The sequence below is a fragment of the Lynx canadensis genome, chromosome C1 (assembly GCF_007474595.2).
Source record: "Lynx canadensis isolate LIC74 chromosome C1, mLynCan4.pri.v2, whole genome shotgun sequence".
Classification (NCBI taxonomy): Eukaryota; Metazoa; Chordata; class Mammalia; order Carnivora; family Felidae; genus Lynx; species Lynx canadensis.
Window position 1 is genome coordinate 220619586 of NC_044310.1, and position 20281 is coordinate 220639866.

General features: G+C 49.7%; 1 protein-coding gene across 5 annotated transcripts in view; it reads left to right on the forward strand.

Annotated features, from left to right (window-relative positions):
* Nucleotides 1-20281, forward strand: part of FARP2 (FERM, ARH/RhoGEF and pleckstrin domain protein 2) — a 115521-nt gene that overhangs the window by 58701 nt on the left and 36539 nt on the right. For 3 of the 5 annotated variants that reach the window (XM_030327895.2, XM_030327892.1, XM_030327894.1), the window contains exons 8-13: nucleotides 185-332; nucleotides 5518-5613; nucleotides 7794-7957; nucleotides 8290-8358; nucleotides 8871-8928; nucleotides 11640-11892. In XM_030327895.2, the coding sequence (XP_030183755.1) occupies nucleotides 185-332; nucleotides 5518-5613; nucleotides 7794-7957; nucleotides 8290-8358; nucleotides 8871-8928; nucleotides 11640-11892 (788 nt within the window). The remainder of the gene's footprint in view (nucleotides 1-184; nucleotides 333-5517; nucleotides 5614-7793; nucleotides 7958-8289; nucleotides 8359-8870; nucleotides 8929-11639; nucleotides 11893-20281) is intronic. The other 2 variants (XM_032594567.1, XM_030327893.1) reach the window with 1 other exon arrangement.

Consider the following 20281-nt stretch of genomic DNA (forward strand, 5'->3'; position numbering starts at 1 on the left):
TGTGTGCTCTGCTGCACTTCTAGTGGGTAAATACACTCACAAAAGCAATCCATTCTCTAAAAAAGCCTCCTGTGTAGGTTTGTTTCATTCTGCTTTGTTTTCCTGATCAGTTTTGTTACACACCTTGGCTCTTTTAGAAATCAAGTTGTTTTCAGTGCTGTGATCATGCCGTCCTTTGTCATAGGGGCCAGACGCCTGCTGAGTCGGATTTCCAGGTGCTCGAAATTGCCCGAAAGTTGGAAATGTATGGCATCCGTTTTCACGCCGCTTCTGACAGGGAGGGGGCCAAAATTAACCTGGCCGTTTCCCACATGGGTGTCCTCGTGTTCCAGGTAGGGAGAGGGCAGGGGTGTGCGAGGACTGGGTGGGGGCTGATTTTACACGTATTGGTAAATTTTCATTCTGATGCTGAAGGTCTTGGACTGGTCGGAGGAACCTAGCGTGCCTGTCTCATCCCGCGGAGCACTTCTTTCCCTGTCCTTGCTGTCACAGAGCCCTCTGCCCCCCAGGGCACGCGGTCAAATGCCACCATTCTAATGCTGAGCCACAGTTCACGTCCATAGAATCTTCAACAGAAACACTGGCTCCTCCACGCTTCAGGCACGGACCTGCTGCAGGTCTGGGTGTGCCGCTCTGTGAGGTGTCATTTCAGTACATGAAATAGACTGGAAAGTATCAGAGTCTGTTGCACGTGATAAGCGTCAGTACAGCCTTCAGGAACTTGTGTATTAGTTATGTATGGATATGTAATTAGTGACATAAAATGGCCGCTAAGTTCTGCCTGCAGTCACACATGTGTGTGCTTGGGTTTTTGCTGTGGAAGCATCCGAAGCAGAGGAACGCAGACCCTTTGTGCCTGGACATGGTGGAGGGCTCCCTGCATCCTCTCACTCGGGCTCAGTGGCCCAGGTGCATGCAGCCGACCTGCAGAGACCTGCTCATTGCTGACCGCCATGGAAGGTTGCATCCTGGGAGTCCAGGGAGTCCACTCTGTGGGCTCTTTTTTTTTTTTTTTTAAGTTTATTTATTTATTTTGAGGGGGTGGGTGGAGAGACAGAGAGAGAGAATCCCAAGCAGGCTCTGCACTGCCAGCACAGAGCCTGCCCGACGAGGGGCTTGATCTCATGAACCGTGAGATCATGATCTGAGCCGAAATCAAGAGTCAGACACTTAACCAGCTGAGCCACCCAGGCGCCCCATCTGTGGGCTCTTGTTAACCTGTGTTTGCCTAAAATGGCTTGTCTAGTCCAGGCCTCTGTAGTCAAGCTACACTTGCTTTCTTTCCCTTTCCTTTTTTAACCTAGCCATCAAATTTCAATTGCCTACTGGGGAAAAAAATTAATTTGTAAACAGAACGCTAATCGTGTTATATCGTACACTGACTGACAGGCAATGATCGTGTCAGGCACACCCAGTGAGTTGGTGGACCCATTGGCTCCCACACCTGCTCACTCAGATGACAGTTCTACCATCATGCGTGATGAAAATCACATCCATCCGAATCCAGCCAGTGTCATTTTCCAGAAAAGGATAACTAGTTTGTAACTGGAAGAAGTTAAAACCAGAAATTAGAGTCTTCAAATTAACCACGTTAGATGGAATTCACTATTACTCTCTCAATTGTTGATGCAGGGGCACCCCGTGGTGACAGGCCTGCGTCCCTACTCCAGCCCACAGAGAGCCTCCTCTTTTAAAGACTTTCATTTGGAAATACTTTCAAACTTAGAGAAAAACTGTAAAGAATTGGAACAGCACATTGAGCCCCCACTTGCCCTTTGCCCAGATTGACGCGCTCCAGCATTTCTCACCTGTGCTTTATGGTTTGTGCTTCCCCCAGCACGCATTCTCCTCCCCCAACTCTCTACATGCACACGCACATGTGCACCTGCAGATGGTTTTTCTGAAGCATTTGAGAGTGAGTTGTAGACTTGAAGGCCCTTGACCACTGAAGGCACATATTTCTAACAAGAAAGGGCTCCCTTACCCTCCTCACTGACGCAGCTGATCCACTGTTCATTTTCTGGTCTTGTCAGCCGGCAGCGTCCTCACAGCTGCTGTTCTCCCCAGGATGGGACCCAGTCGAGGACCAGATGCAGCACTTAGCGATCGTGCCTGCAGTGTCCTTTAAGCTGGAACATTTATTTTTTTCTTTATCTTTTACCGCCTTGACAGTATTGAAGAGCACAGTCCTTTTTCTCTCTTTTTTTTTTTTTTCTTAATTTTTTTTTTCAACGTTCATTTATTTTTGGGACAGAGAGAGACAGAGCGTGAATGGGGGAGGGGCAGAGAGAGAGGGAGACACAGAATCGGAAACAGGCTCCAGGCTCTGAGCCATCAGCCCAGAGCCCGACGCGGGGCTCGAACTCCCGGACCGCGAGATCGTGACCTGGCTGAAGTCGGACGCTTAACCGACTGTGCCACCCAGGCGCCCCTCCTTTTTCTCTTTAATAGGATGTTCTTGACTTGTGGTTTGTCAGCTGTTTTCCTGGGATTAGGTTCAGTGGACACATTCCCAGCTGGACCCCTACCCGGGTGTTGTCACGTCCTTCTCAGGGGGTCACGACAGAGACGCCACCTGGCCTCACTGGTGGTGTGAATCTTCATCGCTGCTTTCCAGTTATTAGCTATCAGTTACTATAGTTACTAGTTTTTCTCTTTCAACTAATAAGCAATCTGTGGAGAGGCATGTTAAGACCATTCAGTTATCCTGTTTCCCTCCAGATCTCACACCCACTGAACCAGATGGTCACAGGCTCCCGCAGTCCTGGGCCTCACTTTCAAACTCAGATAACCAGGGATCGAAATCCTCTCCTTTCAGAAGAAACAGAACCTATGCCAGGGACGGAAGAGGAGAAACAAAGCCCATAGAATCCTCAGAGAGGACCCCACCTTTTGTCTGTCCCATGGGCAAGACACAGAAAATTGCTTTATGCTGGGTGATGCTTATGAGGAATAGGAATCCGAATGTACAGTTTTCATCTTGTTATGTGAAATTCTAGTCTGGTCATTTATAACAGTAAAACACTGGTAATTCATCAGGAGGCTGGTGCATCCATACTGTGGAGTATCAGGCAACTGCACAGGAACGTAGAGGCTTCCTGTGTCGTGGCACGTGGGACGTTCTGTCGGACGCCCTGTCCCTGTTGTGGGAGCAAAGACTCAACAGGTGTGTGTGGGGTTTGCTGCTGCCCGTGGGGAAAAAGGAGAATTACACCCCATTTATGCCATAGAAGAACCAGGTGGTATTCGTGGCCACGGGGAAGGCAGCTGTGGGTTCCGGGAGCCAGTGAGGGGGCTTTTCCCTGTGGACGCATTCTGGTGCCTGCGAGTTTGAACCTTGTTGACGTGTTACTGTCTTACGCTTTCCGGAACGCCCTGCAGAAGTCAGAGAGGACCTTCATCTCTGAAACACGAGCAGTGTCCAGTCACAGGGACACACGGAGAAGAGGAGCGCCTGCAGGTCTGAGATGCGGTGGCAGAGAGTGCGGTGTTGGCGGGATGGGACTGGAAGATGAAAGTGAGGCAGAATCTCCACCAGGAGGCTTTGACTGAAGGTGGAGGAGGGGAGCGAAAATTCAGGGAAGAGCTCAGGAGGCCCAGCACCCAGCACCCAGGAAGCCCAAAGCAGCAGAGGGAGCCTTTAAGAAATTACCTGGGGAAAATATCCAGAACTGAATGCACAAATTTCCACGTTAGAACCATCTACACGTTCCTCGTATAACCCACGAGGAAAGATCACCACAGAACACACCGGCGTGAAATATCATAGTAGGGGATGGGACCAGAGAGCTTCCAGGAGGAGAGACCAGGAAGCGTGTCAGACTCGTCAGGGGCAACACTGGAAGCCACAAGACGACCGGGCAGGCGGTCGTACAGAACACGAAAGTAAGTCAGTTCCCACCCAAGGGCCTGTGCCCCGTCCAGCAGGACTTCCCAGGACTTCCGTGCAGAGAAAATAAGAGAGTTTTCCAGACACGCAGTTTTGCAAAGGGGTGAGTGCTGAGCACCCCTTAAAGGACGAAAGAGACCAGCATGGCGGCGGTGGGGGGGGCCTCACGCTGGGGGCCGGGGCCCGGAGAGCACCTGCCAGCGCGCAGGCAGCGGGGAGAAAATTGTCTCGTGGATCAGACCCATCGAAGAGTTTAAATTCCGCATGGATGGTTTAGGCTGAATTAGTGATGGGAACACAGAGAATTGAGTAAATGAAAAGAGGCACTCAGTAAGTCAAGAAAAAGGAAAGGAGAGGGGCGCCTGGGTGGCGCAGTCGGTTAAGCGTCCGACTTCAGCCAGGTCACGATCTCGCGGTCCGGGAGTTCGAGCCCCGCGTCAGGCTCTGGGCTGATGGCTCAGAGCCTGGAGCCTGTTTCCGATTCTGTGTCTCCCTCTCTCTCTCCCCTCCCCCGTTCATGCTCTGTCTCTCTCTGTCCCAAAAATAAATAAACGTTGAAAAAAATTTAAAAAAAAAAAAAAAAAGAAAAAGGAAAGGAGCAAAATATAGTTAGAATTCACCATAGCTCAGCCTGTGAGCTGTACTCACGTGATCAATAGTATGGAAACCAAATTTAAAATTCAGCGGCCATCGAGGGGTGCGGGAGGGCTCAGAGGCCAGGTCTCCCACAGGCACCCCGGGCGGGCGTCAGAGCTGCTGGGGAGGGTGGGGGGGTTTCTGTCCCAGCAGGAGTGCTTGAGCATGGGGCCCACAATGCCTGGGTTCTGTCTCAGGCCCTGCCTGACGTTTCTAATTACACCGTGGGTCATTGCATACAAATCGGTGTGAGAGCAGTGCTGCCGGCTGCTCAGGTTTAAAAGTTAGAAAGTCTCTGCTCTCTTTCTCACTCTTTCTCTAAATAAATAAACTTTAAAAGCGGGGAGGGCTTCTCGGTGGCTCAGTCAGTTAAGTGTCCCACTCTTGGTTTCGGCTCAGGGCATTATCTCACAGTTGGTGGGATCGAGCCTCGAGTCTGGCTCTGCGTGCGCGGACAGCGCAGAAGCTGCTTGGGATTCTCTCCTCCTTCGCTGCCCCCTCCTGCTTACTCACGTGCACGCACACTCTCTGTGTGTAAATATACTTTAAAAAATAATAATAGTAATTTGTAGGAGAGCCGTATCAAAAACATCAACTTTTCCTAAAACAGGCAGATTTGTATGTTTAGTGTTGACATATTAATTCAGAGTCATTCCAAATATAATTGTAAAGTATCAAGTGGGTTGTTGTGCTATCTGGTAAGTTTGTAATTTAAACATTTCTCTGTTTCCGGGCGTTTGAGTGGCACGGTCGGTTGAGCATCCAACTTCAGCTCAGGTCATGATCTCACAGTTTGTGAGTTCAAGCCCCACGTTGGGCTCTGTGCTGACAGAGGCCCTCCCCACCCCACCTTCCCTCTCCGCACCTCCCCTGGTTGTGTTCTTTTTCAAAAATCTATATTAAAAAATAAAAAAATCTTCTCTTTTCATGAAAAAATGTGTGTGTCTGTCTGGATTATAAATGCGTCTGAGTGTGCATCTCTTGGATTTCAGGGCACCACCAAAATTAACACTTTTAACTGGTCCAGAGTCCGAAAACTCAGCTTCAAGAGGAAAAGGTTTCTCATCAAACTGCACCCAGAGGTCCGTGTAAGTACGATTTTGAGCACTTTCTAAATTTTAAGAAAATTTATTCTGCTAGAATATTGACTTTTCAAATTATAAAGCACTTTGGCGCCATGCACACAAGAGTTTAAGGATGGGATCTGGAATTGTGCAGAAGGGCTTCTGGGTAACCTGCCCTGTAGGGCTGCCGCTGAGGATGGGTCAGCATTCTGGGCAGGGACCACTTACACAGCTCTTCCCAGCTGGCTTTCGGGTTTAGCCGGGTCTGGGGTGAGAGAGAGAAGCTCCCAGGGGCTGCTGAGAACAGTCTGTTTATTGAGCCTCTTTGTTCTCTAGGTAAGGAGGCTGTGGTCTGAAGGCCTACAGCACATTAGCATTAGAGCTTCTGTCACAAGTAAGCTGAGGGACGTTCCCAGTATTCCCTGTCTCTTTGATTCAGAAATTGACCTTTTACGTGCTCTAAATGGAGAAGTCTTGATTTTCAGAAAATAAGTACTCCTTTCATTTGAGATTGTCTGTCAATAAAGTAATAATTACATATGAATTTACTGAAATGGGTAAAGATGGAAAAAAGTAAATGTCTCTATAAGTGTGATAGTTAGGAAAAATCCAGTACTTGAAACGATTCGAAGATGTCCACATTGGTACGTTCCCAGTGTACAAAGGAGGTTAGGAAATGAGAGTAGATTAGCCGAACGCTGCGGTTGAGGCTTAAGAGGCTGTGTCAGCGAAGACTGGCTTCCAGTGGTGGGAGATTTAGGCCCTGAACCAGCTGAGAAGAAGGCTCTACTTAAGCTTTTAAAAGGCACTTGATTAGCAAGAGCTTTTGTCCAACAGCAGGTTCCTGGGCTGCCTGGCTGTTTCCTTTCTGTAGAAGCCAGGAAGGAGGGCTTGTTTCTTACTCAAGTATCTGCTGTAGGGATGGGAGGGAAGGATAAGGGATGCTGAAAACGTACACAAAATCAGGTAAAGGGCTGCCGTTTTCTCCGTGAGTGAAAGAAAGGGTTCTGGGGCTGTTGGGACAAGTTGGAAAGAGGAGCGTCCCTGCCCAGTGTGCTGGAGCCACAGCGTGACACTCCATCAGGGCTCAGGGCTGCGGCTGCACCTGCCCATGGCAGTTACAGCTTGTATCCGTCAGCACTTAGATTTTGAAGACAGAATACAGGAGTCTGGGTAGGATAGTCTTTCTGGAAGATAATTTAGTAATATGTCACGAGGTTCAAAAATGTGCATTGTGGGGGCGCCTGGCTGGCTCAGTCGGAAGAGCATGTGACTCTTGTTCTCGAGGTCATGACTTTGAGTCCCCTGTTGGATGTAGAGATTACATAAGTAAATAAATAATTTTTTTTTAATATGCATTGTTTTAAGCTCAGTGTAACAATTCTAGGAACTTATCCTGAGGAGTAGCTATGAGAGAAGGCAGTAGTTTCTTCAAGGCGATGTGTGTGAGGACATCCAGCACATCCCAAAACTCCGCAGGCAACAGCATATAAATAATTGCCTCACAGACAAAATGCCCTGGTTTGCTGGGTGGGATGTGTCGCAAGGATACACTTATAAATGTTAGCAGTTGTGCGATCGTGGGTGACTGTATTTTTCTGGTAATTTCTACAGTGAAATTTCTTCTCAAATATAAATGACACCAGAAGTCTTTATTGATAATTCAGAATAAAAATCTTCCTGAGTTTTTTAAGTTTATTTATTTAAATTTTTATTTTTGAGAGAGAGAATGTGCCCGTGAGCAGGGGAGGGACAGAGAGAGAGGGAGACACAGAATCCGAAGCAGACTCCAGGCTCCGAGCCGTCAGCACAGAGCCTGATGCGGGGCTTGAACTCACAAACCATGAAATCATGACCTGAGCCGAGGTTGGACACTTAACCAACGGAGCCACCCAGGCGCCCCAAGTTTATTTTGAGCAGGAGTACGTGCACATGCACTCGCACTTGAGCACTTGAGGGGCAGAGAGAGGGGGAGAGAGAGTCCCGTGCCGTCAGCGCAGAGCCCAGCTCGGGACTCTGTTTCATGAACCGTGACATCATGACCTGAGCCAAAATCAAGGGTCAGACGCTCAATCCATGGAGTCACCCAGGTCTCCCAAAAATATCTTCCTAATTTTTAACTTTGAATAAAAAGCCTGTTGCCTGAATACTGCCTAAATTTTCTTCTTGAATTAGTTACTTGAACCTTTGTGTTTTGTTTCTAGGGACCTTACCAGGACACACTGGAGTTCTTGTTGGGTAGTAGAGACGGCTGTAAGAACTTCTGGAAGATCTGTGTGGAGTATCACACCTTCTTCAGACTCTTTGATCAACCTCAGCCCAGAGCTAAAGCTGTCTTCTTCAGCAGGGGCTCCTCCTTCAGATACAGGTGGGGCCACACCACGTGTCGGCGGGGCTCTGGCGGCTTTTAGGACTGAGAGTATGCATGTCCCTGGTCAGCAGGCAAGCACTGTGAAATGGTTCAGAGAATTACATGCAGAACACAGCTACTGTGAAACTGGAGGGAGCAAATCCAGTAAGATAGTGGAAAAAACAGTTGTGATAAAAACTGTGCGAAATCGGTTATGTTTATCACAAACAGAACTTTACAATGTCTCTGGGAACTTAGAGGGCTGGCACGTGCTATTTCGCCTTCCTGGAAAATTAATGCTGTGAATTGCTGCCGATTCTTTCCTTTAAAATCTGAACTTTTATTCACAGTGGAAGGACTCAGAAGCAGCTGGTGGATTATGTCCGAGACAGTGGGGTGAAGAGGGTTCCCTATGAGAGGTGAGCACCATGGTCTTTGTGATGGAGAGTATGTGCTTTTAAAGTTAATATTTTACATAGTTTTAACCTTTACGTAGTCACCTCAAGTACGTAAACATGTATTTTGACACTGGAGTTCTCTTTCTTTTATTTTTTTTAAATAATGGATTAATATCTGTCTATAGTTACTTTGCGCAGATACGGATAATTACTTTTTAGCCTCTAATCTGTATAGCGTATCTTATAGATAATGTTTTTATATAGTATGCTTAACTTTGAATCTGAAAATGCATGGGTTTTTTGCATGTGAAGTTTTTCTTCAGCGTGAGGGGATAATTTTACCTCTTCTGCGACATCTGTTTTATCTGAATTCCTGCTTTTTGTCACTGCCTGTTTCTAGCCAGGTGCCTGTGGCATGTTATCAGAACCTTAGCCCCGTTCTTACGTGCACTCTTCTTCGGGGCACAGCTGCCCTCAGAATAGGTGCTGGGAGAGGCAGGCCCGGTGGCTCACAGATTGTTCTCTGTTTGCAGAAGACACAGCAAGACTCGGATGTCTATTCGTGCTCTGACTGCAGACTTGCCAAGACAGGTTAGTCCTTCCGGTTGAAACATACGTGATATTATCACCCGTACTCTTTTGCAGAATCACCTGGCAGTGTTGTAACAGGACTCTTAGAATCAGTCCTGTTGTTTACATGGCACTCCCAGCCCGGGGGCTGTTTGCAGAAAAGGAGTCCTAAGTAAGGAAAAAGCTTTGTGCATTGACACGCACCACGGTGGTATTGTAACGCTGCCTGTGCTAGGTGACTCACTAGCACGGTTTTGGTTTCAGGTGTGCCCATTCGATGGGGAGTACCCGGGAACCGCCACAAGTCCCGGGGCAGGAGAGCGGTGTGCGGCCTGGGACACACGCACAATGTGTTGGCAAGGGGAGCTAGCAGGTTGCGGAGCAGCCTGTGTGATGAATCTAAAGTGACAGATGCACAGAGAGGACAGGCTAGAGGCACAAACCTAAGTGTCCCGTGTCGTCTCTGGGTGGCAGGGTTCCAGGCAAGTTCTACTACTTGCCTATCAGGAAGCTCAGCTTGCTTGTCAGGAAAACAGACACTGAATGTTACCTTTATAAAAGCGTGAAACTGTAAAATGCCAGCTTAGGGCGCTAATTTACTTAAACTATATTCACAGAGTGAGATTTTTTTTGCTAATATGTTAAGGGTGAAAAGCAGGAAACAAATTTATATCCGTGTTTGGCGTGATTACTACTATACTAAGCATGGGCATAGCCAGAGGCACGTGCAAATGCTTCACAGAGAGACATTTGACCACAGAATCCAAAATGTGATAGCAGAGCCGGCGTGAGGGGACGTGGCTGGTCCTGTGCTTCCCGTGTGCTTGACTAGAGTCTTCCTGTCTGCAGGCTCACAGGTCAGCTTCCACATATGTACTGTATGTAGACTCTTGCTCTCTTCATGTGATGCTGTCACTGTCTCCTCGTGCAGCTCTGTAGTTTCACATTTAGAAGTTTTTATTCCCGTTCGATGTTAGTCTTTGTTGACAGTTGGTCATTTATATTGTTACAGTATTTCCAGAAGCTGCACTTGCACCTCATGTATCAAAGCTCGTGTTTCCCAAACTTTGTTTAATTGGATCTTTTAAATAAAAACATTCCTTAACTCTTCTAGGTATGTTTCACATTTAGGAATTTTTTGCTAAATCAATGGATATTAAAAGACTTCTGTTTAAACAAAGTTAAAATTTATGAATGGTTTCTTTTTTTTTAATTTTTTTTAAAGTTTATTTATTTTGAGAGAAAGAGAGCACACAAGCACAGGAGGGGCAAAGAGAGAGGGAGGCAGAGAATCCCGGACAGGCTTTGCACTGTCAGCACAGAGCCCAGTGTAGGGGCCGATCCCATGAACCGCGGGATCACGATCAGACCTGAAATAAAGAATCGGAAGCTTAACTGACTAAACCACTCAGGTGCCCCTGAATAGTTTGAAATAGTATGAATGGGGGCACCTGACTGGCTCAGTCAGAAGAGCGTGTGACTCTTGATCTCAAGGTTGTGAATTCAAGTCCCACATTGGAGCTGCAGCCTACATTAAAAATGAATGAATAAAATCGTATGAGTAGGGGTGCCTGAGTGGCTCAGTTGATTGAGCATCCAGTACAACTCTTGATTTCAGCTCAGGTCATGATCTCAGGTTTGAGGGTTTTGAGGCCAGAATCAGGCTCCATGCTGACAGTGTAGAGGCTGCTTGAGATCCTCTCTCTCCCTCTCTCTCTGCCCCTCCCCCACTCGTGCTCTCTTTCCCTGTCTCAAAATAAACATTAAAAAGATAATATGAATAGTCTAAAAATTACATTTAAACTTTCAGTTCTGATACTGTCTTTTAAAAACCACAAGAGCATGTTGAGTACGGTTGGATGATTGAAAAAGCGATGGGATGTACACCTGTGAGAGACTGACCTGTGGACTGAAAGCTACCATTTTCTTTCTGGTCGGTCACCGCTGTGGCTTCTACCGCTGCGCTCACATCGCATGCCGCTCCTTGCGCAGAAAATCATTCAGGACTGTCTGGTGATACCTGGGTCTAACCACCCTCTTGACGATGTTGTGTGTGTATACGTCATCTGAAGTTTCCTGGAGGCGTGACTGTCTTGTGGCACGTGAGCAGTGACGGAAGGAGAAGAGAGGGCTCACCCCGTCTCCTTGCGTGTGGGACTGTGAGTGAGGACAGGGTCCTCCTGCCCCTGAGCAGCTGCTCACGCGAGCTGGGGGCGACACCAGTGCTTCCAGAAGGCCCCGGGCTCCTGTGCTGCCGGCGCTGGCAGAGTCCCCAGCCGTGCGTGCCCATGTGAATGTACTACCGACACGCTTCATCAGTGCCTGGCCATGACCTCCGAGGAATGAGCGTCATGCGCAGCCGTGTGTGTCGCCTTATTGGTGCTTTGCTTTGGAGTCTCGTTAGCTGAATGGAGTGGCTCACACCCTCTGTCCTCTGCCCCGGAAATGATGAGTATCCAGCACGCTCTCCTGCAACCTCAGGGTGGCACGGGACACTCTTACAGCATAAGAGAAAAAATGAAACTGTAAGGGGTTTTAAACAGATGATCCTGGGTCCTTCTGAAATCCTATCTACGTTTACAAATCTTCAGTTCTAATGGGGAAAGTCTGGTCAGTCGCACTTCTCAGTAGAGGCAGACGTACGAGCTTGGGTCCGTTAGCTTTGCAGCTTTCTAATGATGATTTGTAATCTTATGTGCGCCTCTTTTCTGCTCTTCATCTGTGACCCACAGAGCGTCTCCTTCACCGAGGGCCTGAGGACCTCTGCGTCCCCGTCTTCAGCAGACGCCTCCTTCTATTCCGTTCCTACCTCCCCTCTGGCCCTGCGAGGCCTGCCTGATTTCAGAGACAGCAGTGGCTCCCTCACCGAGCCCCAGGCTCCCGACACCAAGAGGCCAGCCGCAGAGAGGAGCAGCACAGCAGCAGCCGACGGCAACACCAGACGGGCCCAGTCCCCCGGGCCCCCTGCACCGCAGCCTTGTCAAGGTGTTGGGTTTTGTCACGTTGTGAGGAGTTGCAGCCCCAGTCGCCCCGTGGGGCAGAGTCACGACACTGCCACAGACCCAGACGCAGGGGGTGCTGGCGGGGAGCGTAGAGCTGCTGGTAAAAGTGACCGCGGGGGTGGCGGTGGCTTGACCGTGGGTTTGTCCCCCACCAAGGGGGAGCACCCACATGGCCGGCAGGGCAGTGGTGGTGGTGGGGGGCCTGTTTTCACATTGACAAATGCCCGGCTGCAGGTGTCTGAGGAGTTCATAGACGATGACCCGGCAGACATCTCTTTCTTTGCTGGAGGCTCGGAGGCATTTTCCTTCCCCTACTGTGCATTAGCCCCGCAGGCCCCTCCCTGTGGTCACCCCAACTCCACCCCCTCCAGCCCAGACAGGTACCCCCCGGGGGTCATACACATGCACGTAGAGCACGGTTTTGAATTTGAGGGAGAGGATGGCTTTGGTGGCAACGTGCACCCCTCAGACACCTCAGAGCTGTTTGAGGTGAAGGCACAAGCCAGCCTGATGCAGAGCCTGCTGAGCGCCTCGGAGACCAGCTCGCTGAGGAACAACCAGTCTGAGAACAGCTCCCTCAGCAACCTGCCGCTTCACAGCGGCCTGTCTGTGCGCACTCCCAGCTCGGCCAATCAGTCCGAGGCCAGCTCCATGGCCAACTTCCCGGCCTGCTCGGTCCGCTCCGAGGCCAGCTCAGCCTTCCAGCTCTCAGACATTATCGACCAGTTAGAGCAGCTCAGCTACCCGCCCACCACCGCTGAGGACTCCAGCAGCACAGACACGGATTCGTGGGGCGCCGAGGCCGGGGCCCCACTAGACATGAGCCTTTTTTTCAGCAACCCTTTTGCACAGACAGGTGGAGAGAGAGTCCTTTTTGATCTGCAGACCATAAAGAATTTGACTCCAGGAGAGCGGGTAGATAAACACCCTTCCTGAGCAGCCCTGGGCCCCCTTGCAGGGTCACCCCCCACCCGCTCAGTGTGGTGAGAGCTCAGACTGGTGGCTTTACACCTAGGCAGCGAGTCTGTGTTCGAGGCTAGATGTTCTTCTTTTTCTAGTTTTCTGCTTAGTCTGTTCTGAATATCAAAGGATTAAAACTTTTGCTTAGAATGGTGTGTTAAAAGGCGTAAAGTAGATGAGTATTTCCACCTAGAGGCTGATGAGTCAGTCTTCGCAGCTTTATCTCTGGCATACGCGTTGACTCGGCGAGAAACTGGCGCCCCACTTTTGGAACGGTACGCGGTTCTGGTCCACGTTGGTTTCTACTGCAGTGTGCATTGTGCCTGGTGCTTCTTCTTTAAGATGAAGCTTGCTGCCTGAGCTTCATCAGGACGGCAGTCTGGTGGGATTTGTCCAGGCCCCGCACAGAATTTCCGGTAAGCCCCGCAGAACCCAGCTCCTGGGAAAGGCCCTGGAGGCCAAGGCCCCCTGCCTGCCCAGCTCTGCAGCTGCACGTGGCGGGGTCCCTGGCCCTGCGGCAGCGCTCTCTGCGCCAAGGGCATTGTCTACTGACTTTAGATCCAGAAATGGTGCTGTGTTTAGATAGTGGGCTTGGAGAAGTTTGGTTTAAAATGCAATGTAAGTTTGAACTGCTTTCTTCCATCTGGCTTAATCGGGATATAAAATATTTGGTTGCAGAAAAAGCAGAACTGGACACACCGATCCGCCTGAAAGTTCAAGTGCGTAAGCTCTCACCAGAGCTCTCTGCTTCACACCGATGGGGGGGCTGTTCACTAAAAAGCAGCAGCACCCAGGAGCTCCACACACGTCAAGGGCTGAGATGTTCACTCTTCGTTCGGGAGTGTCATTTCCTTCAGGTTGGGTTGCGTGTGGTACGTGGGCGCCAGCCGTTTCTAGTAGTGTCTGTTTCTGAGGCAGACGGAACGGCCACGGGAATGGACAGCCTGAGGTGGCCGTGCCCACCGGACGGGCACACTCGCAGGTGCCTTGGTCTGCGCCACTGTGAAGCCCGGGCTGCTGCCCACTTCACAGATCGGACTTTCGTAGCTTATCCTTTCTGGTCTTACCTAGTAGAGACAGGCCGTGTTAAAGGCTGTGCTTCTTAAACGTCCCTTGGTAACTGCAGGCCTCCCGTCTGTCCCTGTGTGCGGATGGCGGACCCTCCACCTGGCGGGTACGTGTGCACACGCCCAGCAGCCAGCGGCCTCTCGCCAGGGGCCGTCTTTGTCATCCGCATTCACTGGATTACCAGCAGAGGCTTTTTGCCAAATGTGTTGATGTTCCATTTCTGTACCTGCCTTAAACCTGCGGCACCGTCTCATCACTGTGGCCTGCAGGTCCTTCTCGCTTATCCTATCCCTTGTTCCTGAGACCTGGCCTGTGTCCAGCGTGGAGGCAGCCTGGTGCAGTGTCGTTCGTGTTGGCTGACCAGTACCTGTGAAGAGACGGTGTGAGCGAGGGAGAAGGTGGTAGGGTTGCACAGGTAGGAACCACAAGTTAGAATAGCATGTTCCAGACACTTTGTCTTTCCCTTGGGGTCACTCAGAAACAAACCCTGCCTGTGTCTGTGCAGCGAGGAGTTAATCTGTGTTCCATGGAAAATGCTTTTCCTGGGCTGTGGTCGTCCTGAGGGCTGCCTCTCTCCTAATGAAAGTGCCTGGCATTGGGCTCAGCGAACCTGAGTTGTCCTGTTTCGGGTGCCTAGGCAGCAGCCCCCACGTGGGTGGGTCGGAGCCAGCCAGGGCGGGTGGGGGAGGACCTCATCACACCACCCTTGTCCTGCAGATTCCGAGTAAAGGCTGTTCTCCGACAGCTTCTACCAGGCCTTCCTGTAAAGGAGTTCTGTTTCCCCGGTGAGCCTTCATTTTCTAGAGTTGATTTTTTAGCTTTTTATTTAGAATGTTTTCAAAATACACAAAAGCAGAAAAGGGAGTAGACATACCCCCGTTGCCACCCCACTCAGCGTTACCAGAGTCCGACCGTGCCTGTGCCGTCTGCCCCTTTTCCTTCTCCGCGTTTGGTGCTCTAATATTTTCTTGTGGGCCCTGACATGCCGATGCCTTTCCTCAGAATGTCTACGTGCATCTCTGAAACGTGACCCCTTCTCTCATGGGGCCACAGACAGTCATGCAAACTTAATAACCCCGTGGTATCCTCAATAACCCTGTGGTATCCTCCAGTACCAGGGATGTACTTGAATTTGCCCTGGTGCCTGAAGGGCCTGTTAATACCTGATCTGTTCAGATCCGGCTCTAAACACACTCTGCTCAACACATGTGGAAGTGACCGCTCTTCCACCTTCTCTCGTTGACAAGACCCACTTCGTGCCAGTGACTTGTAGAAGGAGCCAGGCCCCTGGTCCTGGCTCGCGCCCCTGCCTATGCTGTCACCTGTCTGCCCTTCCCCTGATTCTCTGGGGGCTGACCCCCGAGACGTGCGGACCGCTGAGCACGTGCCCTCACCCACCAGCCCTCATCCCGCAGCCCCACGAGGCTGGCACCTCTGTGCCATCAGCACGTGGGGCAGCACGGCTGAGAAACGAGCCCGGTCCCAGACGCTCTGTGGACACCACTGGGACAGCTGTTACATTCAGATTCAGGTTTAGCTTTTTGGCAAGATCTGGAGAAATGTATAAGAGCTTTTCTCTTCCAGAGTGTTCATACTATGTTTAGGTTGGCAGGTCTCCCTTTCTAGTGAAGTCAGTGACTTGGAAACCAGTCGTGGCTCTCCTTGGAGGCGCCTGCCATTCACGTCTCCACCAACCCCCTTTGCTTCCGGGTGGGTCGTAACCCCCACACATAGGGAGTTCTTTAGAAACCCGGGGAAGGGGAGCCCGAAGGACGCTTCCTGCTACAAATTATGTCCTTTCTGCTTGTAGCAGATAGTTCAGGCAGTGACCTTGTTCTGTTTTATCTTAGTAAGAGATGCTTTACCACAAATATCAAAATATCTGGAGCAGTTCGGATTGAGCGTCAGTACTTCCTGAAGCATCGTTGGGTCTTTCTTTTGTTTGTTTATGACCATCGTCTTTTCTCTGGAAGCCCTCATGTGCACGAGGCCGTCTTGGGAGGGTGGTCCCTTATTCCTGGATCACAGGATGGATGTTCGTACCTGAGTGAGCTGTGCAGAGTTGTAACCAGCACTTCTTATGTCAGTGGCCACTTTGCTGAGAGTGTGTAGTTGAAAAGTGCCTGCAGTGTAAACGGTTTTCTCCTTTTATGTGCTGCCTGCCTTGGCCAGATGCAGGCCTGACCTCCCACAGGAGGGCACCCACCAGCCCCATCACAGACGGGAGTGTTGGGGCCATAGACAGTGCCTGTTACCTCCATGAAGTCCACCTCTGAGAGTACACCTGCTTGAGGCAGAATATTTATTTATATTAGTTATCAAGTCTATTTTTGTATTTAAGTTTCCAAAGTCCAGTATTTTACATACACCACTATATGAGTATCTAAAGTCTAATAGTAAAGTTTCAGGTTAGCAAGATTGACCGCACTCAAATAGGCAATGGTGTGTACTGTGTAACTTTATGAGTCGCTAGGTCTGGTTGTGTGCCTTTTCTGTGTTCCAAGGGAATTCCCTGAGTATGGAGTTAGGTCAGGATCCCCTTTTCCAGTTAACAAAGTGTGTTGTGTCATTGACACACGATGTTACGTTAGTGTCAGTTGTACAACAGTGATTGGACAAGTCTGGGCATCGGGTGTGCTTGCTGTGAGGGTGGCCGCCATCTGTCACCACACAACCTCATCACAGTACCTTGTGTGTGACAACACACATTTTAGAAATAGCAGTAATGGTAGATGGATGGACAATAAAAATAGGACATCAAAAAGCTTACAGGGAAACCTGTACATCTGTTCATCATAGTTGTTGGCAAAGTCCTTTCTAACTGGGTCCTGTGTGGACATACGTGGATTTTCAGTGACAATCTCCTCCACCTGCCGCCCCACATGAGTCACCACGAGCGCCCCTCGTGTCGTGGCTGCAATCACGTAGGACCCACCTGGCACGTGGGCCATCTCCCCATGAGCCATGGGTTTGTGTGACATTTGATGCCAGTGCCTGTGTCTTCAAGGTACCATTCCCTCCTGGTTCACGGAACATCAAAAAAGAAATCCATTTCTAGAACAATTACTTCACAGACAAAAATGTTAACCTTCTCCAGGCGCGTACAGTTGAGAATTGAGAATTTCAGTGTGTGTTCTCAAGGCATGGAGTCACGCTGCCAGGGTTTTTCTTTGGCCCTTGTCCTGAAGTTACAGAGCTTGTCACAGCTGGCTGGAGTGCAGGTGGCCTGGTTGGCCCCTCTGTGAGGTCTGGTGGCTGTGCTGTGAGGTCCCAAAGTGCTATCTTTGGCCTAAAAACATCTACTTTCCCCTAGGAAATGCAGAGGAAAGGAACCGGTACTTCCTGACGCACTTAATTTATTCATTCTCTAAAGAAAACACGGATGTTGCCTCCTTTGTGGTACTTAACAGAATTTGTTTTCCACTGAAATTGCCATTTATAAATTCACAGATATGTACTAATTCAGAACTTAATTGTTTATTCAATAAAATAAGGAAATATTTACTATGAACTTTTAAATGGGATTTTTAGCTTCCTTTCCCTCTCCTTTTTTTATAGTTTTGGTTTGTATATGTTAAAGATGGTCTCGCGTATTAAACGAATCTCCGGAACAGCTACATCTTGTTTCTACAACCTCTTCACTGGCGCCTCTTTCACTTCGTAGGCTTCTGAGCAGCGAATAGGCACCTTGGCGGGCTTGCTTCAGGTGTGGACAGGCGGCCCTCTGGAAAGCCAGCAGGGGAGGGTGCCATGCACTTTCGCGGGGGTCACTCCGTCTCAGGGCCTGACAGGTGCGGCCAGCGTGCAGGCGGACTTGGGGGGCCATGGCCTGCTGCTCGGGGCCCCGCACCGCACCTCTCGGGTGGCGCTGTCTGCAGCGTTGGGGACAAACACGTGGTCCTTAGGCTTAGACTGCACACAAAACACCTGCTGCGGCTTCTTAATTCTGAAGGTGAGAACGTTGTGCCTTTTCTTCCCCGAGTCAGCTGGAACCCTGTGAAGTCCCCGACCCAAAGCGCAGCAGCTACACAGAGTCTGAACTTGAGTTTCCCCTCTGGCCAACACGAGCTCTTGCTGCCCCCACGGAGCCGCCCGCCCCTGTGCAGCCCCCCCCGCTGGGTCCTGGAGCTTGGCAGATGCTGCTCTCACCTCTCCCTCCTGGTGCTCTGAGCAACACGGGCCCCTGGGAGCGGCTGCCGGTCTCCTCCCTGGGGCTTCGCGGTGCCTGGCGCCTGGTGTGGCCGGAACCGGGGGGCCGTGGCAGCAGCAGCAGCCTTCTAGAAAAGCACCTTGGCACACACCCCACAACCCGCATGGGTGGTCCCTTCCCCACTCAGAGGGTTGGTGTGCCACAGGAAGTCCTTCCCTCCCGCGACACGTGGGTCCCCAGGAGGTGTGTCATTAACAAATCCAGATTTCAAGAAACTGCTCAAAGCTTTCTCTTTTCCATCTCATCTCTAGGATGACTGGTTAGAAGGGTGAAAACCGTCTGACTTCTATTGCTGAATTATGTCAATCTCGGTTACATTTGTTTCCTAACAACATCACATACAGGCTTTTTTTGTGGGGTTTTTTTTTTTTTTTTTTGAATAGCTGGTTGTGGGTACCTTGTCCCCGATGCTGCAGTGGGTTCAGAAGACCCGTGTCCTCCGTTAGAACCCAGATGCAGGGCACCCTGGACCACACGCAAGAGACCTCACCCCTGCAGACGCCCAAAATGTGACTGTGTTGTAGGCCACAATACCTGTTTTCCTTAACAGGGAAAGAGTCCTGTTTATTTAGAACAAAAGAAAAGATTGACAATGCACGATGGCGTCTCCCTCTTCACTTCAGGTCACCACAGCCACATCCACACCCTGAGGTCCCCCTGTGCCGGACACCGGCCCACAGCCTTGTGGGTGAGCACCACAGCGCCGTGGAAAGGTGCGGCACAAGTCAGCCCTCCTCTGCCGTTTGGCGGTAACACGGCGGGCGACGAGCTGGTGTTTGTGCCCCATGCGCCCGCCGTTTTCCTTCCACTCTTATTTTTGAGCCAGATTTTGTGTAAAAGTGACCCCCGACATCCTAGTCCAAAAGCAGAGCCAGAAGTGGTTTTCTGCTAACTTGTGATGCTCACATTTACCTGAATTCTCTGTACAGTTTAGCCTTTTCCATTTATGGAATTAATGATCCATTTTTCAAACGAAAGGAGTTTCTAGATCTTACTTTCTTGCTATCATATTAACCTTCAGACTTGACCTTGTATTTTCCAAACCGAACCTTGATTCTTCTTCCACCTTAGGCAGAATTTTCAAGAGAGTTCATTACAGGGTTTTGAAAAAGAATTTAAAGGTACGAAATGAAAATAAGCCTAAATTTTGCTCTGTGCTGTTATCTCTCCCCAGCTAGTTAGATGTGATAAGGTGAAGATGATCACAGAAGTGTAATACTGTGCTTTTTAAAATGACATTTCAAAAATTACAAGATAAATAGTTAGAAATTTTTGGAAATAAAGAACATCACCTGTCAGAGTTGCTTCCTGTTGGCAGTTTGAGATGTTTTAAATGTGTGTTTTCAAAGATAATCAAACCTTGTACGTTGGCCCTTTGAGTGCAGAGCTGTCTTGAACACTGGGTGGACAGCGTGGAGCCACTCCAGCAGGAATGAGGAGCTCAGTAGAACGTAGCTATCATTTTTGTCTATCAATTTCAAATAATTTGATGCTGGAAATGGAAGAATTTCTGAAAATTCCTCATGCACAAGTAGAAGAATTGGTCATTCTTTTTTTTTTTCTTTTTAAAGTTTATTTTGAGAGTGTGTGAGCCGGGGAAGGGCAGAGAAAGAGAATCCAAGCAGGCTGTGCTGATAGCACAGACGTGGGGCTCGAACTCGCAAACCGTAAAGTCATGACCTGAGCCGAAACCAAGAGTTGGATGTTTAACCAGCTGAGCCACCAGGTGCCCCGGAACCGGTCATTCTTGATGCTGCGGTGACACAGTAGAGCACCACGTTTGTGTCTGAGTAGATCAATGGTAGGGACCCTGTCACTCAGAATAGTACTCTCGCGGTCTTTCCGTAGAGGACCTCGGACACGGGAGTCTGTTTTCACAAATATTGAAGACTTTCCGTGTCCGTTAAGGCTAAATGTGTTCCGTGGTATCTGAAACGACGGCTTAGCATTTTAAAAATCCCTCAGACCTGCATCCTGGTATGTCAGCGATGACAGGGTTTGCTATGGCAGGGAGCTTCTAACGTGAGTGCCCTTGCGCGCTGTCAACACAGGGTCCAGAGCAGCAGGCCGTGGACACCACTGGCTTCTGTCACTCCGGAAGAACACACCACAGAGCCACAGCCCACGCCTGTGT